This window comes from Plasmodium coatneyi, chromosome 9, assembly GCF_001680005.1.
Source record: "Plasmodium coatneyi strain Hackeri chromosome 9, complete sequence".
Classification (NCBI taxonomy): domain Eukaryota; phylum Apicomplexa; class Aconoidasida; order Haemosporida; family Plasmodiidae; genus Plasmodium; species Plasmodium coatneyi.
In genome coordinates this window covers 1,614,735-1,631,652 of record NC_033564.1, presented here as the reverse complement: position 1 = coordinate 1,631,652, position 16,918 = coordinate 1,614,735, and the positions used below count along the sequence as shown (strand labels likewise).

At 40.0% G+C, this 16,918-nt stretch overlaps 2 protein-coding genes across 2 annotated transcripts; one reads left to right on the top strand and one right to left on the bottom strand.

The window, feature by feature from the left end:
• Positions 1 to 950: 950 nt before the first annotated feature.
• On the top strand, positions 951 to 8,442 carry PCOAH_00026530 (SICA antigen; the record flags this gene model as incomplete). The annotated part of the gene is made up of 10 exons (XM_020059458.1): positions 951 to 1,055; positions 1,190 to 1,867; positions 2,031 to 2,805; positions 2,961 to 3,755; positions 4,645 to 4,745; positions 4,903 to 5,559; positions 5,712 to 6,612; positions 6,710 to 6,748; positions 6,871 to 7,277; positions 8,017 to 8,442. 10 exons carry the CDS (start codon positions 951 to 953, stop codon positions 8,440 to 8,442), a joined length of 4,884 nt encoding a protein of 1,627 aa, XP_019915182.1.
• Positions 8,443 to 8,869: 427 nt separating this feature from the next.
• PCOAH_00026520 (Uncharacterized protein) lies at positions 8,870 to 15,946 on the bottom strand (the record flags this gene model as incomplete). The annotated part of the gene is made up of 1 exon (XM_020059457.1): positions 8,870 to 15,946. The coding sequence occupies one exon, from the start codon at positions 15,944 to 15,946 to the stop codon at positions 8,870 to 8,872; it is 7,077 nt and encodes a 2,358-aa protein (XP_019914839.1).
• Between the last annotated feature and the right edge of the window lie 972 nt (positions 15,947 to 16,918).

The following is a 16,918-nucleotide window of genomic DNA, read 5'->3' as shown; positions in this document are numbered from 1 at the left end:
TCTAAAAAGGGAGGAAGAAGGAATTACTGACTTTTCTCTTTTTCCTTTTTCAAAATTTTCACTTTTCTCTTTAAGAATAATAACCTTTCTTTTCTTATACAGAGTATTTTTCTACAAAAAAAAAGAAAAAAAAATTTTCCTGCATGGCCTTCCTCCCATTTCCTCCTTATTTCAAAAAAAAAAAAAGAGGGGGAAGAAGAAAGGAAAGCAACTTCCCTTGCTTTCTAATTTCGTTCTTTCCCTTCCTTATATACAGTTCCCACAATTTCCTAAAAAGTAAAATGAAAAGCAAAAAGGAAGAAAGCAAAAAAGAAAAAAAGAAAAAGAAAGAAAAGTTTTAATAAAAAAAAAAAAAAAAAAAAAAAAGGTTAAATAAAAAGAAAGAAAGGTGGGTAACTCCTTCCCCTTCTTTTTTAGAAGGATGTAGTATATGTTGTGCATAGAAGAGGAAAGTTTTTTCTTTTTTTTTGGAGGAAAAAGAAATATAAAAAGAAAAAAGGAAGGAGGGTAATTTCTTCATTCCTGCTTTCTTTTTTTAGGGAAGTGCAGTCTATAAGGGAGTAATAGGGGGTTGTTTTTTCTTAAAAGAAAGAAGGAAGGAGGGGAAAATATTAGGAGAAGAGTTTAAAAAAACGGGAAAATACAAAGTAAGGAATATAAAAAAAAAAAAAAAAAAAAGAACTAAAAGAAGGAACAATAAAATTAATATGAAGGAAAATAGGAAAAGAAATAGAATGAAGAGAAAAAAAACAAAGCAAAAATGAGAAGAAAAAGAGTGAAAAAGTGAAAGAATGAAAAAAAAATTAAGGAAGAAAAAAAAAAGAACGAAATAATGTAGAAAAGAGGAATGAAGGAAGAAGGGGTGTAAAATGTGTTGTGCACATAGTACCTGATGAAATATTGTTCTTATTTCATAAGTGACCAAGTTTTTGAATAATGTGGTAAAAAAAATGTCTTCCACGAAAGGTCAAGATCAAGATAAGGTTTTTGGCCCGTTAAAGAAGGAATGGTTGCAGGAAAATGGATATAAAGGACAAAGCGAGGACGCCAAGGAGGTAAGATAATATAGTTTAAGCTATATGTAAAGTGTAAATGCGTGCCTGTATCAGATGATGCCATTATCCTGTGTGCATAGGGAGCATATACTACACAGGGGGGATATATATGACTATATTATTCTAAATTATAGACACAATTATTTATAGAATTAAGGACTTGGATTAGTGAGTTCCTTAAAGAAATGAATGATAAAGATGGTAATGATATGGCTCAAACAGGATGCGCACAAATGAATAATGGAAAGACGAAATTAACAGAACAAGAATTAAGGGTATGTGAATTCATTTTAAAAAATTTGTTGAAAATATGGAAATTGGGAACAGGAACAAACAAGAAGGAAAGAATTAATATAAAAATGAAAAAACACATATACTGTACAATAATAAATTCATGGTTACATGAGTACATGAATGTAAATTGTGAAGCAGGGAATATTATGAAAAGTGCATATGATGCAATGGAATACTTGTGCGAGCTACTTAATCCGGGGGGGGAATGCAAGGAATGTGAGTACAAACAATTGGAACCTATGGTAATATTAACTAAAATCAGTATGCTACAACATATTCGCGATGATATAAGCAAAAGTAGGGGAATTATGGATTTAATAAATAAGAAGTTCCCGAAAAAAACATGTCCAAAACAGCAAAAGAGTCTTGTATCGGCCACACATCCACAACAACATCCAAATGTAGCAGCAGCAGCACCGGAACCAAAAAAAATGACCACACAGCAATTCCATTTCATCTCCAAATTATTGACAAAATGGATAAGAAAGCACGGTATGGACAAAGTGGACCAATTTGGGGTAAGGAATTTTAAATGTGAGGAAAAAGTAGTATAGTAGTATTAGAATAGTATGGTAATAAAACGGGCGGAGGAGCACACAGTGTGTTAGGTAAACCCAGGAAAATAATGTATATACACACACATATATATATGTGTTCTTTGTGGTAATTTTTTCCTTGTAGGATAAAGTGTGGGCTGATTTCAAGAAAATATTTGATGAATTAATTAAAAGGTTGCAGGCACAGGAACCGGAGGAAATAATGCACCTTTGTGGCAGCATTCCTGGGTGGCATGATGAAGTCAGTACGCCTTATAAAAAAGAATTATGTAAAGGTATGGTACTAGTAAAATATTTTATGAATGGAATCAGGGGAAGAGAACAAGGGAAGAAGACAGAAGAACCGGTTGTTGAGAAATTGACTGACATAGAGGCCTACCTTAGATGTTTAGTAGGAACATTAACTATGCTGGAACTCTATGGGGACCACTGCAAATTCGGGGAAATTGCAAATTACATAATGGAACTGATGAAAGGAACGCTTAGCGCATACCACCTCGATGGGAAATATGAGAAGTGTACAGAAGTCGACGCGGGGAGTTTAACTATAGGACAGAAAATTCTGGGGAATGAGGTTAAGAAGTGGGCACAGGTAGTTAAAAGGGGGGGTGATAGGAAAATAGGTTTAGTAGATCAGAGTGGTAAAGTCTATTGTAAGTTAGAGCAGCATCACAGTAATAAAGAGGAACAGAAGCAAAAAGAAGAAGAAAGTGTTACAATGTTACTTGGATTACCAGATAAGAAAGTATTGGAGGAATTAAGGCGTCCCAGTAATACTTCCTTAAAGGAGAATGTAAAAAGAATAGCGCAAAAGGTAAAAGAGAAGAGGAAAAGTCTAAAAGAGAAGGATCCATGTTATAAAAACCAACAAGGAATATTTGCCGATGACGAAGAAGAACGTAAACAATCAATTTTTCTCCTTAAATGTAGATGGCCATTATGGACATCAGTATTTTTATGTTTTTCCTTTTTATATAAAATAAGAATGTAGGAATCATATGAATGGTACATATATATAATTTGCACATATATTAATGTGCATCCTTCTTTACAGTCACTATTGGTGAATGGTTCACAAGATTCTTTAATCAACCAACAAGGGATGATGAGAAGTATAAGCCTGGGAAGTATGATTGGAATAAGTTCAATATCTGGGCATCTGTATGTGACAGCAGTTATTTAGAAAAGGGATATGATGCAGATAAATATAAGGATTTCTGTAGAATCATGTTGAAGAATTTAATGATGGTGACTAATAAAAGTAACCAACATGAACCGAAGAGTAAGGATCCTGCTTGTAAGGAAAAACATATACCCCCATGCGACTTATTAAAAGTATGGATGCTACAGATGAAAGCGCAGTGTGCACCGAAAGAAGTTATAGACTACGTTTTTGAGGCTATGGATAACTTAAGCACAGAGTGGGAGAAGGAAGAGAATTATGTGAAATGTGAATATAGGAAATTCACCAATTTGCGTAGGGGAGAAAACATAGATATGGTGTACGAACTGCACAGCTTATTACAGAGGAGTGTTATTAAGGAAGGGTTAGGTACACTGAACAGTAAAGGGTGGTGTGAAGAAAGTAAGAGGCAGTATGTAGCTAATGTGCTAGCAGGTACAGTGCATCCTCGCCCTGATGGGAGGGCAGATAACGGAGTAATCAACAATATGGAAGAAATGAAGGAATTGCAAAGTACTGTTGGAAAAGTTGGGAACATATTGAAGGAGGAGGAAAATGCAATGTCACAGATTTTGGGCGAAGCCATTAACGAAGTCATACCAGACGCACTGAAGGATCCACAACCACCGTCTAATCCAGCACCACCTTCACCATCTGTAGAGAAAGGTAAGTAGAACATAACATTAAAAGAAAGAAAAAAGAAAAAAAAAAAAAAGAAAGGCGTGAATGAATACGTGAATGAGTAAAGGAGTGTAGGATTTCGCATTTTAGGGTGTGTGTATGTAGGATTTCACATTTTAGGGTGTTTTTGTGTAATATTTCGCATTTTAGGGTGTGCATGTGTAAGATTTTGCATTTTAGGGGTGTGCGTGTAGGATTTCACACTTAAGTTTAAGGTTTTAGGGTGTGTGTTAGATTTCGCATTTTAGGGGTTTGTGTGTAGAATTTCACATTTTAGGGTGTGTATGTGTAGGATTTAGCATTTAGTGTGTAAAGGCAACCATGTGACATGCTATTTAGCTCTTTCAGGGTATAAGAACTACGATGTGGCCTGTTGTTCAGCTGCTTAGGGAGGGGTATAAACATAAAGTGTGCATACAAAAACGAAAAGTAGAAAAAAAAAAGAAAAAAAAAGAAAAAGGGAAGAAAAAAAAATGAGGAAAAGGAAAAAGGAAGAAAAAAAAATGAGGAAAAAAAAAAAGGAGGAAGGGTGTACACAATATCATCACCCACACTAACATTAACTCAACACCCCAACCACTGTCCTTTCTTTTTTTTTTTTTTTTTTTTCTTTCCTTGCTTCCTTTCCCCCCCTTTTTTTTTTTTTCCACACCCTTAAAAGGAAGGAAGAAGAAAAAGGGGGAAGAGGAAGGAAGGAACAAAAAAAAAAAAAAAAAAAGAAAAAAAGGAGGAAGGAAAAGAAAAAAAAGGAAGGAAACAAAGAAAGAGAAGAAGAATGGAAAAGGAAGGAAAAAAAAAGTAAAAGTGAAATGTAGAAGAAGGAAGGAATCTACTTCCCTACTATTCATTCCTTCACTGTGCGTGCTTTTTATAGGTGAAAACTGTAAGGAGAAAGGAGACTTATGTGATCGTGTAAAATGTGTATCAGAAAAATGGCACCAGAATAAGGGGCAACAGGGGACCAACATAAATTGGGTAAGGGAACAATAATCTACTACATTGTAGTCTATTGTTGTATAAGAATTAGTACTCTTTATGAACATTAATTTATAATGTACTGTCTGTAGAATTTATATACATACATGGAGGAGAATATGTACATATATGTTCTTCTGTTCTTCTATATGAGTAGGACGCAATTAAGAATGGCATTAGCAAGGAGGTCACAGAAATGTTTGGTGAAATATCTACAAAGTACGCAAGTATGAAAAGTTCCTGTACTGATTCAGAGCAAACTAGTAAAATAGTCACTGCCCCAGAAATAAGAGCATGCCAATATATTACTTCGGGGTTACAGTACATTTACGGTATTACGGAAGACGACGTGAAGCAGGAAAAAAACCCTGAAGATAACCGATTATTTAAGCAAACTATGTTATGCTTAGTTCTAAATGCTTATGCAGATGAATTGGGAGAGCATGTTAAATCCCCCTGTAAGGTCGATGAGAAAACAATAAATCAAGCATTTGAGAAGGGAAATAAACAGAAAGACAATTGGTGTGCGGAAAAAATGAAGGGTACGGGTGGTGATTGTATAAAGTGTGAAAGGAAACCTAACTTAAATTGCACAGTTGGAAAAGACAGCAACACATACAATGCAAAAAACAAAGTGAAAGAACTGTTCAGTGGGACGAACGGTACCAACATACAAAAAACACTAACTGATATAAATACTATAAATGAGAACTCCTTATGTGATCGCGTCCAATGTGTAATATCACAGTGGACCAGGGACAGAAGGGAAGAGGAAGAGCACAAAGCGCAAGGGAAGCGCAAAAAGTTTTGGGAGGTTTGGAAAGGATTCATATTGGACATTGCTGTCTAATTTTTTAGAATTACAGTGGTGGAATATATACTTCCACAGAAAGGAGCAGAAAAGTTTTTCCATAAACACTATTTATATTTACACTTTCCCCCCCTTTTTTTTCCTTACTTTTTTAGAAGGACAGTTGGACAGACATTCCAAATGCCTGGACACAACTTATTGAGAAAATACCTACAGTGAATGTGGATGCTGACAAGGAATGCAATAATATTGCAGTGCAAGATGACGCCACGCTCGCAGCGAACAAAGAAGCATGCAAATACGTAACTAGAGCATTCCACCATATATATAGCATTCAGACGGACAACCAGAAAACGGACAGTCAAGCGAAGAATTATCGGAAATTTAAACAAACTATGGCCTGCGTAATGTTAAATGAATTCGTAAGGAAGCTGGAAGAGCAGGTACAACCTTTCTGTTCCATAGAGGAAGGCATAAAAAAGGCTTTCGAGCTGGGAGCACAAAATAAGAGCACTTGGTGTGCTGATAAGAAGAATGGTGATTGTGATCTTTGCAAGAAGGAGGACTATAAAAATTGTCAAGTGGGAGGGAAGAAACTGTCGGACGAAGTAAAAATGAAACTTGAAGGGCATAAAGACATAAAGACAACTCTGTATACTATAGATACTTTATGTAAGCAGAGTACACAACCGAAAGCTAAGCAAGAACCGTCGGAACCGAATATTAAGGCAACTGAAAGCACTTATAGAAAAGAAGATGATGTAACTTCAACAGGTAGGATTCCACAGGGTATTAACAATTTCAAGGGTCCACCTCTGGACGATGATGATAATAATAGTATAGGTGGTGTGAAATGTGTTGGTACTGGTTGCGGCAAGTTCGACGATGATGATCAATTCAGTCGGGGTACTTTCGTTTTACCAGGTGGTAAGGCAGCTGACGTTAGCATAAACCTCATCTCCACACCCGTAATTGCAGGTCCCACTGTAGATGGTATAGGTCCTGTTAAAAAGGATAAAGCAGTTGCTCCGGCCATTTCCACTTCATCGGATCCAGGTAAGAATAATTCAGGGGTGATGCAGGCAACGTTCTAGATGATACAGTTTATTATCGTACCTAATCGAACTCTTCATTACTTATTTTTCATCTCCAGGAACTGCCCCTGATGCCGCTCCTGCTCCTCAAGATCCAGGTAATCATAACCAAGGAGGAAGAACACTCCTGATAGTTATGCACAACAGGGGAGCACTCAGCATTTTAAGTACAATAACTCATGATTATACTGGAACCATTTTTCCCCATTTTATTTTTCAGATACAGGAACTATAAAGACTCCCCAGACGAATGGCCTATCACTACCGAACCCACAGAGCCCTAAGAGGAAGGAGGAATCGACACTCCAAATTCCAGGCCAGAATTACAATCACATTGATAGTATTATAGACCCACCTGGCTCTGTTTTCTTCGATATTGACGATGATAGTTCATTCGAAGTATTCGGCGGAGCCTACATGCCTAGGAAGACTACCCCTGCTGCTACGAAATCAGAGGATTCCGGGGATGACGCAGACCAAGTGCCTAAACAGGGGGGCGCTGATCATTCCGCCATGGCATCTAATCCAGCAACAGGACACATACAGCATGATCAGAAAGTTCCACCTGTGCGGCCGGCCGGGCCAAGTTCACCTAGTCCACTAAAACCTAACGAAGTAGTAAGGAACGTAAGGAAGGAAAAGATGATCCACCCTTTCGGATTCCTTACTTCGTACCTTCCTACAATTCCTGTCTTCATCGGTATTTCTGCCATGACCTATCTCCTTTCGAGGGTAAAAGAAAAAAAAACTTAAAAAAAAAAAAAAAAGAAAAAAGAAAAAAGAAAAAAGAAAAGAAAAAAAAAGCACGAAAAAAAAGAAAGAAAGGGGAAGGAAGGAAAGGAAGAAAGAAAAAAAAAAAGGAAAATGAAAGAAAAAATAAAAATCAATGTGAATGAATCAGTGGGGGGTTGGGTTGTATTTCACACTTAAGGTATAGGATTTCGCATTTAGGGGTGTGTAGGATGTCGCAAATAAGGTTAAAGTTTTCACACTTTAGCTATTTTAGGATGTGAGGACAACAATATGGCCTGGTGTTTATCTGTTTCAGGGTATATGAAGAACAATATGACCTGTTCTTTAGCTGTTTCAGGGAGTAAGGACAACAGTGTAGCCAGTTGTTGAGCTGTTTAGGGAGGGATATGCATCTAATGTTTGCATACAAAAAAAAGGAAAGGAGGAAAAGCAAGGAAAAAGAAAGAAAAAAAAAAAAAAAAAAAAAGAAGAGGAAGGAAAATGAACACACCTTTTAGCCCCCATTTTTTCACCTTAGATGAACACTTCGCACTTATTTTATACTGATTGTTCTGTTCTTAGGAACAACATTTCCGCACCCTAAAAATTACTTTTTCTTTTATTCTTTTTTTAGTATTTTTTCCTCGGTAAGCGAAGAAAACGTTACAAAAGAGCACATCAAGTACGTGGTCCAGCAACTTTGGAAGAACAACTCCCTGATCATGGGGACCACCAAGATTGTCCCCATGAATATACCTTAGTAAAAAAACGCAGACAACCCAGATCTGTTCCAACAAAAACGAAGAAGCCAAAAGAACGAGTTCCTGGTCATCGTGGTCTAGGTCGACGCATGATTATTGATATTCATTTAGAAGTCTTAGACGAATGTCAAAAAGAGGACCTCCATTCGACGAAGGAAAACTTTTTTGAAATTTTGGTTCAAGAATTTATTGGAAGCGAATTCATAAAAGAAGAATATGTTCCTGAGGAACAAGTTTCTATGGTTGATGTTCCGAAGGAACTGGTTCAAGGTTCAGATTCCAGGTTTAGGGAGATATAGTTTGTTCCTAAGGAAGATCTTCCACGTTCAGATTCCGTGTTCATGGTTAATGTTGCTAAGGAACAGGTTCCAAGTTTAGATTCCGCGTTTAGGGTGTAGTAAAAATTTTTTTTTTTTTTTTTTTTTTTGTTTTGTTTTGTATTAAATTGATTGCATGTTCATGTGTAATCAATATAAATGGAAAAATTCTTTTATTTCATTCTTATTTGTTAGCAACTTCCTTATTGAACATCCAATATATTCATTAAATTTTTTTTTGTTATAGGTTTCTTTACCTTCATAAATTTTTTTATTTTAACATAATGATTTCTTTCTCTTTTTTTTTTTTTTTTTCTTTTTTTTGTAATTTTTAATTAACTAAACCCTTTTTAAATGTTTCTGTTTTTAGTTCTATTTTAAGGGTGCATACTTCCTTTTTCTAAATGAGCTATTTTGTTGGGTCACTATTTGGAGTCCAGTTTCTCCGGCGCTCAAAAGGAGAAAAAAATGCGCGTTCCCCATAATCGCAGGTGGACAAATTGGCATTCTGCTCATGTACAAAAAAGGTATCTTCCGCGAAGAATTTCCCCAAGTGGTTAGCGTACTGTTCGCCGAGGTGCTCCGCAAAATGGTCGGACAAATGTTTTGACGTATCCCCAGCAACGACCTCCCTAAACAAAACAGACTTTAACTTGAGCAAGCAGTTCATCACGTATTCGTATTTCTGCTCTAGAATTTTGTTGTACAAAATTAGCTTGTTAATTTTTATGGAATATATATTTGCCATGTCGCAAAAGTATTTCATTTTTTTTTTCAAATGTCCGTGTTCGTTTTGTAGGGACTCAAAGTTGTCTTCGCTGAAGGGGGGGTGGTGATTCTTCTTAGATTGTTCCCCCTTAGCTGCATCAAAACTATTTTCATCATTTCCACCATCCGTAAGATGTTCCCTTTCAGCTAGTAGCTGCCTAGCCTGACCTTCCAACCGTTCTAGCATCTTAAAGCACACACGGTTCTGAATTTCGACACTTTTTGTGTACGTGTAAATTAACTTGTAAATTTCGTTTCTCCTGATTTTCATTTTTATGGAATAGCTGTCATCTGTGAGGTCGTTAAATTGTTGTAGGTAATTGTAGATGATGGACTTTTCCATGTTCAGATATATGTGATTGCTGTTGGGGTAATCTGGGATGAGATAAGTATTCCCACCAAGGAGCTTGGAGAATTCTCCTTCCCCTAAAGTGATAAGTTCTTTCTGCTCCTCTAAATGGTTATCCCTTTTGCCACCTCCAAAACGCAGATCGTCCTTATCACACACATGTTGGTCATTCGGATTGTGATTTCCCTCAGGGGGGACAGACCCTACGTCTTCTTTATGCACCTCTAGGTAATCATTACTTGGTTTAACTTTTCTTCTTCCCTCCTTCTCACCATCCTTGTTGTGGTGGTTGTTATAGTGCTCATCGCGCCTGGCTATGGGGAGCTCTCCACAGGGACACTCCTCCAGAGAATCAACTTTCGATGCTTCCTGAACGGGTGCACTACATCTACTGCTGTCCCTTTTTTCAAATTGATCAGATGGCAAGTTGCTTCCTCGCAAACACACTCCGTTCAGATCCTCTTCTTTAGTACCGTCTGCTGTGGGGGTGGGTTTCACCCTGTGTGTGTCCTCCTTCGGGTCGTCACCGGGACGCGGTTCCTCCTGTTTCTTCTCCCCTGGGCGGCTTTCTACCTCGCCGCGCGTGTTAAAAGTGCTCACGTCCGATTCCTGCCCCACAGCAGGCCCCCTTTCCAGCAAAAGGTTCGACAAACCACACTTCCCCCGTACACTATCAGTGACCATTTCATCTGCGCAGACATCACTGTGATATAGGTTGATCAGCCAGGTAAGCAGTTGGAACATTTTTTCCCCTTGGCAGAGCGAAAAGGAGTCCCCCAAGGTGACTGTTTCGCTTGACTTATCCGAACAGTTGGTCACTGCTGAGGGTAGCGCCTTTGCTTCTGTTGATGTGTCCTCCCTCATGTCTCCCCCCGACGGAAAACCCGTAGAAATTTTTCTCAACATATGGTCAATTTTTTCAATAGCAAACTGTGCATCCTTCGGACGTGCGTCTCCTGATGTCATGAAAATCTCTTTTCCCCCATTCAGTTGGGTCCACAAATGATCAAAGTCGTTTTGCGTAGTGTGCAGACAAGCAGTAGTAGTGTCCTCCTTTGCGTTGTCTTCCCGCTGCACCCACTCCTGTAGCGCCATTTCTTCCTTCCCTATGAGATCCCAAAGAAATGTATCCAGGTGGGACAAATAATGTGCAATGCAGCGAGCATACGACTGGCCGATTTTCATTTTAAAGACACTATCATAGTGGAGGAAAAAGTTGTTCTCTTCCCTTCTTTCGAAATGATTGTCCAGCCCGCATCCCCCAAGGAGGTACAGAGATCCATTAAAGTAGAGGCACTTGTTTCGGAAAATGTTTTGCGGGATGATGGCTTCGGTAGTATGGGTGGTTCCTTCGATGTGTAGGAAATTTGCATGTAGCTTTGTATGTGGGTCTTCCTGAAGAAGTGCAGACTTAGCAGCATTTTTTGTCTTCCCATTTGGTAGCCTTTCTTCTCTCCCCTTTTCGATCCAGTCCCCAGGAGGGACAGCACTGAGCGCTTTATCAGTTCCACCCACTTCTGAAAAACCACTTATGGTAGCACTCTTGTAGTACCTTCTCATCACAAGCAACCTCACAAATTTGAGGTAATCCTGTTCCTCCTTTCCATTAAGACAACTTTTCAGATAAATTAAATCTCCAATGGTGAAGATCTGCCTCCATGTGTTCTTCACAAAGTCATACTCGAATATATCATTGTTGATGGAATTGCCATTGAGCTTCTTTGTGAACCCACCATAGATGTACAGTTTGCTTTTTATCACAACGCCGGAATGGCCATACCTACCTGACGGGACGATATCCCCACTTGGCACAACCTCGAACCATTTATTTTTTGAAAAATCGAAAAAGTAGAAATCTGATTTTTCTTCAGTCAAATTAGTTCCACCGTGGATGTACATTCTGTTTTTGTGAACAACGCAAAGGTGGCCTGCTCTTCTGCTGGGTTGTTTTTCCTCATAAGGTTTGGCAGTGGACTTGCTGGGACTTACTTCCCCCTGTGCATTCCTACTTTTGTCACTTTCATTCCTCTTCCGCTGTTCAAGTAGGCTACCTTTTGAAGATGATTTATCCGTATTCGTAAAATGTTTAACCATGTTGGTTGAGGGAAGGCTGAAAAATAAGTTTCCCTTCTCCTGAGTAGTGTCCTCCTGATGGATGCCTCCTTTCACAGTTATCATTTCCCACTTCCTCTTGCCCGTGTCACACACCCATAATTCGTCACAGCAGGTCCACTCCCCATCGTTATACACAACCCCTCCATACATGTATAAGCAGTCCTTAACCAGGATGAGGGAAAAGTCTTCCCTGCACAGGTTCAGATTTCTGTTGTAGGTGATTCTTATCTCTTGCCACTCCAGGCGGCACAAGTCTAGTCTGTACAGAGTATAGAGGTCCAGTTCCCTCTTTTCGTTGGCCCCCCAGATGTAGAAGCTCTTGCGCGGTTCACCAATCCTGCTGCGAATGTCCCCCTCCTCCACGGCAAAGTAAACCTTAACATACAGCTTGGGAGCGGTCCCCCTAGTTTGCACAGATTCGACTTCATCATCCCTCATCCGAAATAGCAGATCCGGAATGATGAAGTTATTTTTGCGTGCCCCATAAATGTATATCTCATTTTGGAAGGTAAAGAAAAAGGCCTTCTTGAAATTGATGTGTTCTGGGTATCTTACATGGCACAACTTCCACCTGTAGTCGTTGTTCGGGTCGAAGGTGGCATCGTCCTGCCGTTCTAACATTCCTCCGAGGAGGTCTTTCTCCCCATGTAAGTAATCATACTTGTGTCTGTCTGCATATCCATGTATGACGGTATCACCATCAAGATTGACACCCGTGTCTTTGCTTACATTTTCACGCACGTCAGCCAGATCATCGTACAAACTGAGTCCACCCTTAATTTCCGATTTGGGGATACTATCTCCTTTTTCGCCTGAACTGTACAGGTAGTTTACATTTTCACCACTATGGATGTCTCTTCCCTGATCGTTACTCCCTATGGAGGGTGCGCCGTTCGGAGGATTATTTCCTCCCAGTAGATTAGGACTTTCGTTGCTATTCACCGTGTGACTATTTCGTCCATCTTGGTTGTAGGATGACCAGCACATTTTCCTCACGTCGTCGGAGCCGCTTCCATTGGGACCGCTGCTCAAATAGTCATCTCCCACGGTGAAGAGGCTGCCAGTCCTCACCTGGTCAGTGCCTCTCCTGCAAATCGAAGGGGTCACCCCAAGTAAAACTCCGCTGAAAGGAGTATGATCGGAAAATTCACTCCTGTGGGGGATCCTGTAAGAATAGCTTCCCAGAACGAAGTTGTTCGTATGACCATTTGGGTGTACCCCATTGGCTAGCTGGTTATCCATTTTTCCATTTAAAATTTCTTCGCCCATTTTCAAGTTTTGCTCACTCCCGTGCATGGAGTAGACGTTTCCAAAATTGAGCCCTCCTTTGAGGTTATTCGTCTCGGAAATCCACTTGGATAGGTTGTCTATTTGGTTTAGGTTGGCCTCTTCCCATTTTGAAATGTTTCCATAAGTGTACTCTTCCTTTGCATCAACAGTGCTCTGCAAATGTGGCCCATTTCCATTCGGAAGAAAAGGAGAGTTGTTCTGGGGAGGTTTCTTATTTTCTTTGTCGGTCATTTCTTCTGCACCCATTTGATTACACATGCTGTTTGTTCTTATTGTCTTTCTACATTGCCATTTGGGGGCCACTCGACTGCAACTTAAAGGGTCAGTTATTGAACTCACACCATGATGGGCATAGCTCTGCTTGTTCGTCTGCTCCATCTGCAAAGGATTCACCATTTGGGTGTATCCAAAAATTTGTTTTTTCTTTTTTCCTGTAATGTCCCCGTTTTTCATGACTTCCTTAGGCCATCTCCTGTCAGTGTGTGTGTGCGAGTTTTCTTCCTTCCCCAAGTGGGGCAACTTCCCCTCTCTGCCCACGTTAGGTGTAACTGCTGATGGGTACATTTTTTCGGGGGGGTGAAAAAGTGGGTAATTACTGTGCTGGCTGTGCTCTAGGTAGCCATTCCTATTCGTCAGTGCGTCCTCTTTGTAAAGGCTTCCCATGTTGTACAATTCCCCGTTGCTCAATTTTTCCTTGCCTTTCTCTAAACGGTTCATCCACTCGGCGTGGTAATTAAAAATGGCCTTATCTTCCGCGGGTGTTTTCTCCTTGCTGACTTCACCATTTTGATATTGCTCTTTCTTTGCGTGTAGAGGGGGACCCCTTTGATAAGAGGGGGGAGGGAAACTTTTTAGAGTTGACTTCCCGTTTGTTTCAGATGCTCCTTCGGATGTGGAGTGAAACATGGAGTTGTCATCCCCCCCATGGGAAGTTCCATTCATATGGTTAAATCTGCTACCGTTTTTGGAAGCACGAAGAGGGTCTTCCTTCCCCTCATGCGGGCATCGCAACCAATTTATGCCTCCCAAAATATGTGTCTGGCTCTCATCGTCCAACATATCCATTCCTTCTATAGCGGGTACAGAATCATCTCGTTTGGTTCCATTCAAGAGGCTAATACAATCGAACTTTTCCTTTGCAAAGGAATGGTTTAATATGCACCCATTTTTTCGACTTCCACTTTGGGTGTACGAAAGGTTCGTAATGCAGTCATGTGGATCTTTTTTCATCCCGTCTTTTTTGCTTTCTTCTAATTTCACAATTACGTCTTCCTCATTGGCTATAAAGGTTCCCTCAGAGGTGCCCCATTTGGTATGCACACTCGATAAACATTCAGCCGTGTTGTCCTTTCTTGTCATATCCTTCTTCGTCGTCTTTTCAACATCGTTGTTTCGTGGGAGGAAACCATTTTGTTCTACGTGGTTTCTTCCCAATTCAGGTGCATCTTTGGTAACATGCTTTGGTGCGTTAAATGGGTTCACATAAATGGGGAGACTTTCCTTCCCGGTGAGGTTACTTTCTTTTCTGCCATTCGAATCACCAAATGTTTGTTCTTCCTTCATGTCGTAAATAGTGGCCTTATCGTGAACGTGTGTTTTTACGTGGTTCGTAAAACTTTGGTGTGTCTTATGGTTGCTGAGTGAGTAGCCTCTTTCGCTATGTGTCAGATTTCCGTTTGTATAAGCATCTGGGCAGTTTGTGGGTGAGCTGTTTTTCCCCCTTGCGCGTTTACTCATCAGACCGTTCCAGCCATTTGGACGAAAGAAATTAATTTTTCCACTGTCCACGTTGGGTGTATTGATGACCACCTCGTCTTCGTCATCGCCTGTGCTGCTTCGTTCGCAACTTCCTGCTATTTTCCCCGCCTCGTCCTGGAACTCCTCACCTCTTTTCCTTTCCCCCCATAAGTCACCACCATTTGGATTGTTCACATATATCACCTCCTCCCTGTCGCTCAGCAATATATTTTCATGCCTTTTTTTCAAGGCGCAATTTTTGCCATTTCCCATGTAAAATGGGTGCTGTCCGTCATTTTGTGTGTGACTGACAAGGGAGGAGTGGCCATTTAGATGGTCTGTGTACTTGTCGCTTTTCCACTCAGTCTTTCGAATGGAGGATGTGAAAAACGGAATAGCTGTTTCCTGTCTGTTCGCTTGCCTTCCCCCTTGTGGAAGTTCCTTCTTGTGAGATCTTCCGATGGACACATCAATTTCGCCACTTCCAGTGGGCGTTATTTTTCCGCTATGTTTGTTATCGATGAATGAGAAAATCTTTTCCACGCCTTGCGATTTTTTTGCTTCATCTGGGTGGCTGCCCTCCACGCCATTTGGCAGCAAACTTCTACATTCTATGCCATTCACTACGTCGCTCCAATTTTGGGCATTACTGTTTAAAAGATTAGATATGCTCAATTTTTTTTTTTTTTTTTTGTCCATTTCGCCTGACCCGTTCAGGCAAATTTCCTCATCAGTGGAATTAAACCGATCTGTGTTACCTGGTGAAACATTGCCATTACCGTTTTTCATTTTACTTTCATTTGAATTGTATTCATTTGCCATTTTGGAAAAGACGCCCCCTGATTTTTCTGCACATGGATCATTCTGTTTTTTGTTCCATTTGAACGGGTATCCCCAATTTAACTTTCCGTTTTGCTTTGCATTTTCCTGCTTCATATTAATAAAATTATTTTCCTGTAATTTTTGAGAATGAACAAGCTCATTCTTATGGTTGCTCGAGTTGTATTCACCCTTCTGTGCAATTATTTCCCCGTTCAGGGACCCACCCGGTGTGATGTTATTGCGTAAGTTGTCTACTCCATGTGTTCTTCGTCCATCCTCAAAGTTGCAGTTGCCTCCTTCGTCATGCTTACCACTTGAGGGCGAACATTTACTATGGAGGACATTCACGCTGCAATTTGATTGGCCGTTTTTAATGCACCCGTTGCTGATGCCATTTGAGGACATTTTTTCAACAAGGCTCACTTGCGAGGAGTAGAGAAAATGGGAACGGAGTAACCAAGGTGAGCACTGGTCTTCTTCACCCCGCTTTTTCCTCCTTGGTCAGTCACAAAATGCGCAAAACGTGCAGCTGGACACGTGCGGCTGGATACGTGCACCCAGTACGAACTCCCCCAGGCACACATGCACACGCATGTAAAGGGTAAGGTTCCCTTTTACGTGTGACTCGTCCTGTTCGTCCCTTTTCTCTCAAGAGGGAGGGGGAAAAAAAATACATACATGTACATATATATATATTTACATATTATTTTTTTAACGACCCCAAAAGGACGGTTGCTTTTTACGTGTATGCACTTTCCCTCTACATCAACGTAGGTACTCTTGCCTGCACAAAATTAGCTCCACCCCGTTGGAACAGTTTTATTATTATATACTTATGCACGTATGTACGCATGTATGCATGCACGTATTGTCTGTGTTCCTTTTTTTTAAGGTTACAAAATTGCATGCACAAACAACAACCACCAGGTATATTTGCTGTATTCGTAGGGGAACCTCGTGGGGAAAGCACTCCCATCTGTTTCGGTACACCCAAACGGAGATGCAACATATGAGTAAAAAATTGGAAAAGTGAAATAAAAGAAATGTGGCAGGCTATCTTTAACTTCCCAAAAAAAGGGGACCCCCGCAGGTGTAAACAGCGAACATGTATATCTCCTGACAGGTTCGCGGAAAAAAAGATACAATAAAAAAAGGGAGAAAAAAATTGGCTATCGAAAAAGCGGCATAAAGAATGAGAAATTCCGCTGGGTGAACAATTCTAAGCAAAAAAACGTAACAAAAAAAATGCAGAGCAAAGCGTTTAATGTGTGTACTTGGAAACGAAAGGAAAACTCATCCAACGTCTGCGTTACGAGATAGCGCATCTGCAAAGACTTCTACATGGATTGTATACTCACGTATGTGAATTTCGTTCCC